At 36.3% G+C, this 12,245-nt stretch overlaps 1 protein-coding gene across 1 annotated transcript in view; it reads right to left on the reverse strand.

The window, feature by feature from the left end:
• Window positions 1-12,245, reverse strand: part of PsGEF (Protostome-specific GEF) — a 509,082-nt gene that overhangs the window by 370,040 nt on the left and 126,797 nt on the right. Inside the window, exons 5-7 of the mRNA XM_069840300.1 lie at window positions 10,479-10,643; window positions 7,217-7,267; window positions 2,514-2,572 (exon numbers count right to left, since the gene is read on the reverse strand). Coding sequence (XP_069696401.1) covers window positions 2,514-2,572; window positions 7,217-7,267; window positions 10,479-10,643 — 275 coding nt within the window. The remainder of the gene's footprint in view (window positions 1-2,513; window positions 2,573-7,216; window positions 7,268-10,478; window positions 10,644-12,245) is intronic.

Genomic DNA, 12,245 nt, shown 5'->3' on the forward strand with positions numbered 1-12,245 from the left:
AATTTCACAGTTATTATTATTATTATTATTATTATTATTATTATTATTATTATTATTATTATTTAGAGCAGAGTCCGTATGGGCCAGTTTCTATCTGATGCTTTTCCAATTCACTGCGGGCTAAAGCAGGGAGGTGCACTATCACCTTTACTTTTTAACTTCGCTCAGGATAACAGAGAGGGTTTGGAATTGAACGGGTTACATCAGCTGCTTGTCTACGCGGATGACGTGAATATGTTAGAAGAAAATCCACAAACGATTAGAGAAAATATGGGAATTTTACTTGAAGCAAGTAAAGAAATAGGTTTGGAAGTAAATCCCGAAAAGACAAAGAATATGATTATGTGTCGAGATGAGAATATTGTACGAAATGGAAATATGAAAATTGCAAATTTATCCTTTGAAGAGGTGGAAAAATTCATATATCTTGGAGCAACAGTAACAAATATAAATGACACTCGGGAGGAAATTAAACACAGAATAAATATGGGAAATGCCTGTTATTATTCGGTTGAGAAGCTTTTATCATCCAGTCTGCTGTCAAAAAATCTGAAAGTTAGAATTTATAAAATAGTTATATTACCGGTTGTTCTGTATGGCTGTGAAACTTGGACTCTCACTTTGAGAGAGGAACAGAGATTGAGGGTTTTTGAGAATAAGATTCTTAGGAAAATATTTGGGGCTAAGAGGGATGAGGTTAAAGGAGAATGGAGAAAGTTACACAACACAGAACTGCACGCATTGTATCCTTCACCTGACATAATTAGGAATATTAAATTCAGACATTTGAGATGGGCAGGGTATGTAGAACGTATGGGCGAATCCAGAAATGCATATAGAGTGTTAGTTGGGAGGCCAGAGGGGAAAAGACCTTTGGGGAGGCCGAGACGTAGATGGGAAGATAATATTAAAATGGATTTGAGGGAGGTGGGAGGATAATATTAAAATGGGTTTTAGGGAAGTAGGATATGATGATAGAGATTCGATTAATCTTGCTCAGGATAGGGACAAATGGCGGGCTTATGTGAGGGCGGCAATGAACCTCCAGGTTCCTTAAAAGCTAGTAAGTAAGTTGTTATTATTATTATTATTATTATTATTATTATTATTATTATTATTATTATTATTATTATTATAGTAAAGAAAGTAATCTGCACTTATTCACTTTTGTATTTACTTACTTACAAATGGCTTTTAGGGAACCCGGAGGTTCATTGCCGCCCTTACATAAGCCCGCCATCGATCCCTACTCTGTACAAGATTAATCCAATCTCTATCATCATATCCTACTTCCCTAAAACCCATTTTAATATTATCCTCCCATCTACGTCTCGACCTCCTCAAAGGTCTATTTCCCTCCGGCCTCCAAACTAACACTCTATATGTATTTCTGGATTCGCCCATACGTGCTACATGTCCTGCCCATCTCAAATGTCTGGATTTAATGTTCATAATTATGTCAGGTGAAGAATACAATGCGTGCAGTTCTGTGTTGTGTAATTTTCTCTATTCTCCTGTAACTTCATTCCTCTTAGCCCCAAATATTTTCCTAAGCACCTTATTCTCAAACGCCCTTAACCTATGTTGCTCTCTCAAAGTGAGAGTCCAAGTTTCACAACCATACAGAACAACCGGTAATACAACTGTTTTATAAATTGTAACTTTCAGATTTTTGACAACAGATTGGATGATAAAAGTTTCTCAACAGGCATTTCCCATTTTTGTTCTGCGTTTAATTTCCTCCCGAGTATAATTTATATTTGTAACTGTTGCTCCAAGATATTTGAACATCTCCACCTATTCAAAAGATAAATTTTCAAATTTTATATATCAATTTCGTACAATATTCTCGTCACGAGACATAATCATATACTTTGTCTTTTCGGGATTTACGTCCAACTTATCTCTTTACTTGCTTCCAGTAAAATTTCCGTGTTTTCCCTAATCGTTTGTGGATTTTCTGCTAACATATTCACGTCATCCGCATAAACAAGCAGCTGATGTAACTCGTTCAATTCCAAACCCTCTACCTTATCCTGGACTTTCCTAATGGCATACTCTAGAGCAAAGTTAAAAAGTAAAGGTGATAGTGCATCTCCTTGCTTTAGCCCGCAGTGAATCGGAAACGCATCTGACAGAAACTGACCTATACGAACTCTGCTGTAAGTTTCACTGAGACACATTTTAATTAATCGAACTAGTTTCTTGGGAATACCAAATTCAATAAGAATTTCATATAAAACTTCTCTCTTAAGCGAGACATATGCCTTTTTGAAATCTATGAATAACTGATCCACTGTACCCTTATACTCCCATTTTTTTCTCAATTATCTGTCGAATACAAAATATCTGATCAATAGTTGATCTATTACGCCTAAAACCACACTGATGATCAAGGTAATTAATACATAAGAAAAATGTCCCTTTTGTATTCCAAAACATTAGGCCTACAACAGCTTTGCGTAAATACCCAACAGCATGTAAGACCAGCCGTGTTAGCTCTCGGCACTCACCTTCACATAGGCGTTGCATGCTTTGCCTCCAGTTCTGTGCAGGTTCCTGCCGCTCACGACTGAAAGAGACGAGCAGATCGTTAACGTTGTGAGAGACCCAGAGCTGTTCAACAGTCAGTCGGACCACGTCATTTGCGGCGGTGTGACCTGACTGTTGAGCACTGTATTACGTCATTAAGTTCTACTGCCACCGTGTGCAAACAGAAAAGAATATACAGGGATAGTCTAAATTAGACAACCAACAAGAGATCTGAATAACCTCCGAAAAATTGCTCACATCTCTTCAAAGAGATACATCGGTTCCGAAACAATTTTCATTATTTCATGTGTGAGCATGGGGACAGGCATGTGTTGATATACTGGATGTTCATTTCAAAGTGTGTCATGGCGTCACTGTTGTGAGTCAGCGATTTGAAGCGAGTTTCAGTTTTTATGTCAGAGAAGTTGCCTATTAATCAAGGCGTTCAATCTGAACTTGAGAACGTGTACGGTATAACTTGAACGTCGTAGCAACAGATGGCGGTCTGTACGGTCTGTGTGCTACCATAACCTCTTTCGAACTGTGTTTTGCTCGGGCAAGTCGTACGCAGGGTATTTGTTATCATCGGTTGCGTACGGAAACATTCCACAACACAAATCAAATGCTCCGTGTCCATGTTGACCGTCGAAGTTAATGTCAACAAATACGTAAGTAATCGTAACCCTTTCCCCATATCCCGACAGTAAAAAAAACTCACCTCAGTACGTGTTTCCAAACAGTTCACATTCCTGCCACTACTGGAGTTACCGTACGTATCGGTAAGTATTCTTCAGATTGAACGCCGTACTTGCTAGGCAACTTCTCTGGCACATAAGTAAGAAGATTATAGGAAGTGTAGGAAGATTGAATTCTATAGGCTCATCAACTAGCCACATGACAGCATACAGCGAGCCATGACACACTTTGAACTGAACACGCAGTAGAGTAAGTACAGACAGTTCCTATGCAGACCGGTCCCACTCCAAATTCTACCAAATAACATTTTTTGTTGGGTGGCGAGTGGTCATACGCTGGTGTAAGGAAAGGTCCGTGCACGCTTCCCTATGTAGACCAATCTCATTCCAACCTTTACCGCTTATCTTCCTAGGCATAGGCTCTCCGTAACAGTATTAAGCCGACGGAACATTACTAACCGGGACTGGTCTCCATAGCAACTGTCTGTATGTGATCTTATAGACTACAAATGCATGCACTCTCATGCATATGCAAGCGCGCACGTGTGTGTTCAAGAATGTATATGATTATGTATGTATGTATGTATGTACTGTATGTATGTATGTATGTACTGTATGTATGTATGTATGTATGTACTGTATGTATGTATGTATGTATGTACTGTATGTATGTAGGTATGTATGTACTGTATGTATGTACTGTATGTATGTACTGTATGTATGTACTGTATGTATGTATGTATGTATGTATGTATGTATGTATGTATGTATGTATGTATGTATGTATGTATGTACTGTATGTATGTATGTATGTATGTATGTATGTATGTACTGTATGTATGTATGTATGTATGTATGTATGTATGTATGTATGTATGTACTGTATGTATGTGTGTATCCTTGAACAAACCAACAGAGTTATAACTGTTTCTGTGCACGCCAGTAATATTTTTAGACTAATGTTATTTATTACCAGGGAACGGATTTATATGGACTAAAAATATATGAAATATGTAAATATATATGTAGTTATTTTTACCAAAATATGGAATTAAATATGGATTTTTACCAAAATATGGAATTAAATATGGACTTAAAATTATAAAAAAATGACTATGTACGTTAAATATTGGTACATTTTAATCAAACTAAACAAAAAATATAATGGACGTACCTTATCTTCCAATGTAGTTTCAACAAAACACAATTTTTATTGTCTGTTACCATAACAATAGGTTACAAACATTTCTTTCAAGTGCTGAAAAGTGAATCTTCTTCTATTGTCTCTGAGGATAGATTTATACTGACTAAAAGAGCATTCGACGTCACAAGAAGTAACTGGTACATAATTCAATTTCACAATGTCTGCTGGGGATAAGTCCAAGTTAATCTTCACTGTTGATTCACCACTCATCACAGCAACAACCTTTTGTAGTTCTTCATATCCAGGGTTTTTTGAAAGTACAGTGTCCACCTTAGCTCTTACTGCATCTGCAACTTTACCTCTACCACGATTCAGTTGTTCCACAGTACTATTTATAATTTCAAAACTTTCAGATAGTGAAAGGTGCCTATTTTGGAGACTTTTGAGCGTTTTTATGATGCATGAAAATGTATGCTGAATGTGAGCTAAGTCATTCTTCACACTTATGTCACAGGTAACTGTTTTCGCAGTATCAATTGAGACTGCATCTTCAGAGTCCAATGCAAGGAGAACATTGTTAATAGAGTCTATATGTTCGGCATAATATTCAACTGCTTCTAGCCATGTACCCCATCTAGTTAAAATTGGCTTTGGTGGCAATGGAATTTCAGGGTACATTTCTTTCAACACGTTAACTCTACTGGGAGCTTTGAGAAATACTTTTTTCACTGATGAAATCAACAAATCTACTTTAGGGAAATTGTCTCTGACCACTTCTGCCACACGATGAAATGCATGCGCCACACAAGTAAAATGAGTCAATTTAGGATATACAACAGATAATGCTTGTCCAGCTTTGACCATATAAGGGGCAGCATCGCTAATAAAGAATAACACATTATCGTACATAATACCCTTTGGCCACAGGATACCCATAGCTTCGTTGAACAGTTTAACTATAGTTTTGTTATTGCACTTTTCTAGAACATCGCAATGTAAAAGAATTCGTTCAGAATATTGTTCACTTAACAAACCGATAACTACATTACCAACAAGTCTACCTTCTTTGTCGGGAGTCTCATCAATGGAAACCCAAATTGAACTATCTTTAATTTCATCTCTTATCTTCTGTATTGTCTCATCGTAGATGGATGGAGCATACGTCTTCCTAAGTGTTGACTCATCCGGGATTGTATGTTGAGTATATTTTTCAAGGAATTCCCTGAAGACCTTATTCTTTAGTTTGTAGAGAGGAATATCAGCAGAGATGAGAGAACGGCACAGGTCGATGTTAAACTCAGATCTTACATTCGATGTTGTTGGTTGTGTTAAAAACAATTGTCTCTGCTTGGAATTTAGTTGTTTGTTGGCCTGATGTTTACTAGTTGTAATGTGTTGTTGCACCAGGAACTTTTGTGTAGATGATACTGCACACTGACACAAATTACAAAATAATATTTTATTGTCAGTTGATAAACCATCTTCTTTAAATTCTGAAATGTAACTTGTTAGTTTTGATTTTAAATTGACTGAATGACGTACTTTTGGCATATTTACCGTCTTTATAGTATGATTTACAAAACTGAACCTATGTGTACTCTGACTGGCATTTAACTGTTGAGCTGCACAACTGAAGTCTGTTAAAAATTTTAAATTAAATTAATACAGTTTTGTAACTTACTTTCCCATTGTTGATAGGACTGCTAATTTTCAAATAACTCTGATGTTAAAGGGATTACTGAACATGTGTTTAAATCTCTATTGTTGAAATGTATTTTTAAAAGTTAATGGAATTTTGTTTTGTTTTATTGTTAAACCTAATATAATATGGACTGTTTTATATGAAATATGGAAAATATATGGAAATTAACGAAAATATGTACTAAACTCTAAAATATGGAAAAATATGGAAAATAAAAGTAGGATTTTTCAACCCTACACATTGTGAAACATAAAGATAATGCAAAATATAAATTATATTAGCTTTATAAGTAAATATGTATTTACATATAAATCCTTTCCCTGTTTATTACAGTTACTACTTTACACTAGCCTAGTATTATACAGGGTATTTCCTAGATGGTGTTACAAACTTTCAGGGATGATGGCGAAGGGCACATGTATCAATTTGAGATAAGGAACCCTGGTCCGGAAATGACAGAGTCGAAAGTTACAAGCAAAAATATTTCTGTGGAAATGAAATAATTTTATTCCTCTGTACACCTTATTTATGTGTATTTATCTGTACATCTTACACATACTGTATTCATCTGACGTTGTTTACGTTGTCTACTTACAGTATTTCATTCAGTGCGCTGTCTGAGGGGTGGCGACAGGAAACTACACTAAAGCAATGCAGATAGCGTAATGTGTAACGGACATGGTCGGTCCTGATATGCACGTCTGTAGACAGCAGTGTATGTGTACAAGTTGCAGTGTCCAGTCGATCAGTCTTAGTGAAGTGGAGGAGTACACGAGAGTGGACCTGATTTTCGAATACGGATGAGTCAATGGGAACAGTAGACAAGCTCACAGATTGTATCGTACAAGACCCACGTAGGAGACATCCGGCACATACCATCTTTTCACGACTGTTCCAAAGGTTAAGGGAAGAAGGGCACGTGGTGCCAAATCACAATTCCATTTCCACACAACTATTTTTGGTTATAACTTTCGACTGAGTCATTTCCGGACCATGGTTCCTTATCTCAAATTGATACATGCCCCCTTGGCCATCATCCCTGAAAGTTTTTAACACCATCTTGGAAAGACCCTGTATAATCTAGTAATTTCATTTACAAAAATATTAATTTAAGCAGAGTAACAGAAATGTAAGTATATTTACCATGTATTGTTAGAAATCCAGAGTTTCCATAAATTGAAAGCTCCAATTCACCTGAAATAAAGACAAAGTAAACTTCAAGGAAAAGTTTATTAGGCGACATCCATACAGTGTTTTCCCAAAATGCAGCAATTCACAAAAAAAATCCCGTTTTTTATACTCAAGCATTATAAGCATTCTTTATCGTTAGTGAAAACGCGCATAACGTGCCACATTATTGTACAGTGCCGGAATAATTGAATGCCACTAGGTGAAGTGCGCCAGCGGCTTCCCGCCAGAAAGTACATGAGCGTTCACATTCGTAAAGTGATCGCACCTCTGTGTTTGATGGTAAGTTACTCAGTTATCCTAACAAACTGAACTGTTCACTTGTTTCGTTTCAGATACAACATTCTGTTGAGACGTAAAGGGAATTTTGAAGAAGAGAAATAGAAAAAAGGTCAACTTGCTAAACACGTAAGGATATGGATAATCTACTGCTAAACACTGAGGGTGCTATTCATAGACATTTCGCTAGCCCGCGCTACGAGCGTGCTAAACTAGCCCCGGCTATCGACTGGTTACTTGTACGGGATTCATAGAATATATCATGTCATATGATATCATATATCATATCATATCATATCACATCATATCATTCCATACTATATCATATCATATCATATATCCTAAGTATATTTTTTCTATCTATCTTGGTTACTATAGCAACATGACCTGTACTAATTATACTACTAATAATAATTTAATATTAATCCACCAATCTCAACATCGTCTCTTTTTTTACTCAGGTATTAAAAGTATTATTATTACTTACTTTATTATTATTATCTTAATGTCAACTTTTTTGTTAAGTATTTTGTCTACAAAGTATGTTTATTTATGTAACGGAACTGTCCCCGAACACGAGCTTTGCTCTTTCGGGGTATTTTAATGTAACGTTTTTATGTATATGTTAATATTAAATAAATCTAAATCTAAATCATATCATATATCATACATCATACCGCCAACACTGGTTCATGAATATGAAAAACGTTAGTTCGCTGATCATCCACCATAACTCCTCGCTAAGAATGTCTATGAATACGGCCCTAGATCATCAAGATACAATTCGTCACAGAATTCAAATCGCGGCAAGTGGAGAGTCGGGTCGAAGAGCTGTCAAACCAGAAGGAAATAAGTTTATTAAAGTTAGAAACGTCTGCAAACAACGGAATGCAGATCCGCTCTACAGTCAAAGTAGTTGCCGCGCGAGAACGGCGCTGCAATATTCATACTGTTGAATAGTAGGTAAAATCCCACCACGGTAAAAAGCTATTATAGTTGAAAACGCCTGCAAACAACGGAAGGCAGACACGCTCTACAGAAGCGTCAAAGTAGTTGCCGCACGAGCACGGCGCTGCCATTTTCATCAAGGGACAGTCTGTTGAAGAGTGAGTAGCTAGAAGTTCTTACCAGCTTATAAAAGTTCCTTACTCTATCCATTGTCACAGGTCACGAGTCACAGGTCCCAAATGTGCGTGTCTCAGGATTCTGTGTCGTCCCATCTTGTTTATTTTTATCTTTCATGTGTTTAACCCTAGAATGCTTACTTATTTACTTGCAAATGGTTTTTAAGGAACCCGCAGTTTCATTGCCGCCCTCACATAAGCCCGCCATCGGTCCCTATCCTGTGCAAGATTAATCCACTCTCTATCATCATATCCCACCTCCCTCAAAACCATTTTAATATTATCCTCCCACCCACGTCTTGGCCTCCCCAAAGGTCTTTTTCCCTCCGGTCTCCCAACTAATATTCTATAGCCTATACATTTCTGGATTCGTCCATATGTGCTACATGCCCTGCCCGTTTCAAACGTCTCCATTTAATGTTCCTAATTAACCACTTCCCTGATTAACCCGAGTTAACTCGGGTTGCTAACTTCTGTCAAAATTTATTAACCCGAGTTAACTCGTTTGAGTCCCATTTTCGCTGCTAAGGATTATTATCCCGAATATATACATTTCCATCATTTCATTAACCTTTTCCTGACAAGATGGCTACAGAAGTTAGTGATATTGCTACATCTGGTGGTGGGATTCCTACGTTTGGTATACGATATCTGAAGGCAGGAAGACATCCTTTGACTATCGAACTGTGGTAATTCGTAAGATGTCCTATCACTCAAGGCAGGATGGCCAGGAAAATCGCCCAACCCACTTCGGCTTACAGGTAGGCATTTTCCAGAAGTTATTCCACGAACTCTGAAGAAGAACAACCAACCAGACAGGATTTCATGTGTAGTAATGCGAGAGACTCAAAATACAAACAAATTCGACACAAGCAGATACTGCTGTCCGGAATGCAATGTGCCACTGTGCGTAATACCCTGCTTTCGAGTCTATCACACGACAAGCAACATTTAACGCCTTGATAACAGCACTGGTATTGTACCTCATAAATTAATCGATAAAAAACATAAGTTGGTAAATAGTTCAGGAGAAAATCAAAGTGGGACAACTAGCAGAGCTGGAATCAAGGTGCACGAGATAACTCGGGATAATAATTCAGGTATGAATGTATGTCTATTTCATAGTGATGTTTAGGTATGTAAGAAAATTAGTGATGTACAGTGATTCTGTAATATTAAATGACGTCTATATAAAATAAAAAATATGATACTTTTTTCACAAAACTGGTCAAATATATAGTAAGGGAAGAGGTTAAGTCAAGTAAAGAATATAATGCGTGCAGTTCTGCGTTGTATAAAACCTTAGAATGCTATCGCACGTAATTGTCACGTATAATGAGTAAACAATATTACTGATCCTCGCTACTTTTCCCGCCAAGCTAGCTCCTCCTTCTATATGTGATGTTACAAAAGTGATACAAAATTGTTAAAGATTGGAAATAAATGATACGTTACTTTCTGCTCCGCATTTCATTGTTACGTAGCGCGTACAAGCGGAAAGCAAGATAGTAAGCGTTCCGGTATTACGTCATTGATTTTATTGGCACGCGTGCGTGATCAATCTGTATTTATTTTCCGAGCGAGTTTACAGTTTATAGCTTGTTGTGCTACTCTCTTCTAAGCCATCCTTTGTGGATGGATCAGACAGTTTGTCCCATGTTTCCCGACAATTTTACTTAGAATCTGTACTTTTATTTTTGTATTATACATTCATTTCTCATTTTACCACTTAAGTACACAAATGACTTTCATGAGATTAAGTTAATTCACCAACAGGTTTGCTTTATAACTACATTAAATTATTAAAACGTTACCTCTGTTCTGACTGGAGTCCTTGGACATCTTCCAAGAATTCACTCTCACGGAAGATGCCCTTCTGGGTCTCGAACTGCCACCTGGCGACGCGAACAGTAAACAACGTCGTGATCGAGACCGTCGTTCCACCAAAGCGAGCGGACTTGGGTTGACGGAGGAAGCTGCTGCAAAGAAAACAAAAGCATCCACACCGACTAGATACATCAAGATGTCATCTCATGTTAATCAAGGCTACAATAGAGAGATCAGAACTGAGTTGATTTAGTCACCGTCTGCTTAAAGCAGTTATTCTCAACTTCTGAAGAGTAAGGTAATGGGGAGGTACTTTAATCTGTAATTGAATTTCGAACCAGAGTAATGTATTTACCTATTTACGTATTTATGTATTTATGTACTTATTTATTTATTTATTTATTTATTTATTTATTTATTTATTTATTTATTTATTTATTTATTTATTTGTTTATTTATACTGATAAAGTTAAGGCCATAAGACAGGCATGTCAATTGATGCCCACAGAAGCAAGCGCGCGCTTTAGAGCCCAGGAGAGCCTGAGCGCTTTACAGCGGAAAGGAAAGAGACTGACGAAAGAGGTGGTATATGCCGCTTGGTCGAGCTATATTCAGGGATGGCCAGCACTGATTCAATAGATAAAAGGAAGAGAACTTATTAAAACTGTATCCATGTTAATTTTTAGATTTGCCTGATAAGTATAAGTGCATTATAAGAATGTAAGTTTTAATTTTAATGCTCATTTTTCACAAGTTTGATTTTTTCATTCAAAAGAAATATTTTCTCAACTTTTCGTATAGAAAAGTGAAATTTTCAGGTATAGGCCTATTTATTTAGTAGCCTTACATAATGTTTTTGTAAATCTAATATACCGTAAATACGTATTACTGAAGATAGTGTATTGAAAATTTTGAAAATATTCGCATGGAAATTGTTTGTAAGGAAATGAATTAACAAAGCAACTACTGTTACATCATAAGCAAAAGATACGTGCCCATGTGTTGTAAAAATGTCAGCTCTATAGCTTCAGCAGATTTCGAGAAAATAATTTAATATTCTGATGATAGGAAGTTGCTCACAAATATCACCGGAGGTTGTAAGCTGATTTGGATCAAAATTAACATTTTTTTGTTTTTAGCTGAACTAATAAATTAAGAAAAAGTCGGTAGGTTAAGGAAGATCACAACTACAGGTGTGCAAATTTTCATAGATGTAGATTGAATAGTTTCTGAGATAAGTGTACCTGAAGTTGCTAAATTTAACACGGCGAGGATAGGGCTTACAACCTCCCCTTAAAAGCATAATGCGATAAGAGTTTTGTTATGTAATATTAGTTACACTTAAAACAGATACAGTACCTAGGTAACTTTGCTTTGTACTGTAATATTGTTTTGATTAGTTTATTGATTACTTTTATAAGGCTAAAGATATCATCAATATAAATTCCAACTTATCATGTTATACTCAATCTCTTTCTTTGGAATAACACTTTCTTTATGAATGATGTGTTTCATCCACTTAATACAGTATAATATTATACTACTATGGAATTTAAGTGAATATTCCTCCTTAACTCTCTGTTATGTTATTAAGATTTAAAACACAAGTGCAATATTAAGAAATCAGTGTTAGTACTTTTGTTTTACAGACAATATAGATAATATTAAACAGAAAGAAGCCATATAAAAATATCGACATAAAATTTCACGTTCCGTTTGAAGTTTGTGCACCACTGTTTTCTTAATCCAACAGT

Source organism: Periplaneta americana, chromosome 11 (assembly GCF_040183065.1).
Source record: "Periplaneta americana isolate PAMFEO1 chromosome 11, P.americana_PAMFEO1_priV1, whole genome shotgun sequence".
Lineage (NCBI taxonomy): Eukaryota > Metazoa > Arthropoda > Insecta > Blattodea > Blattidae > Periplaneta > Periplaneta americana.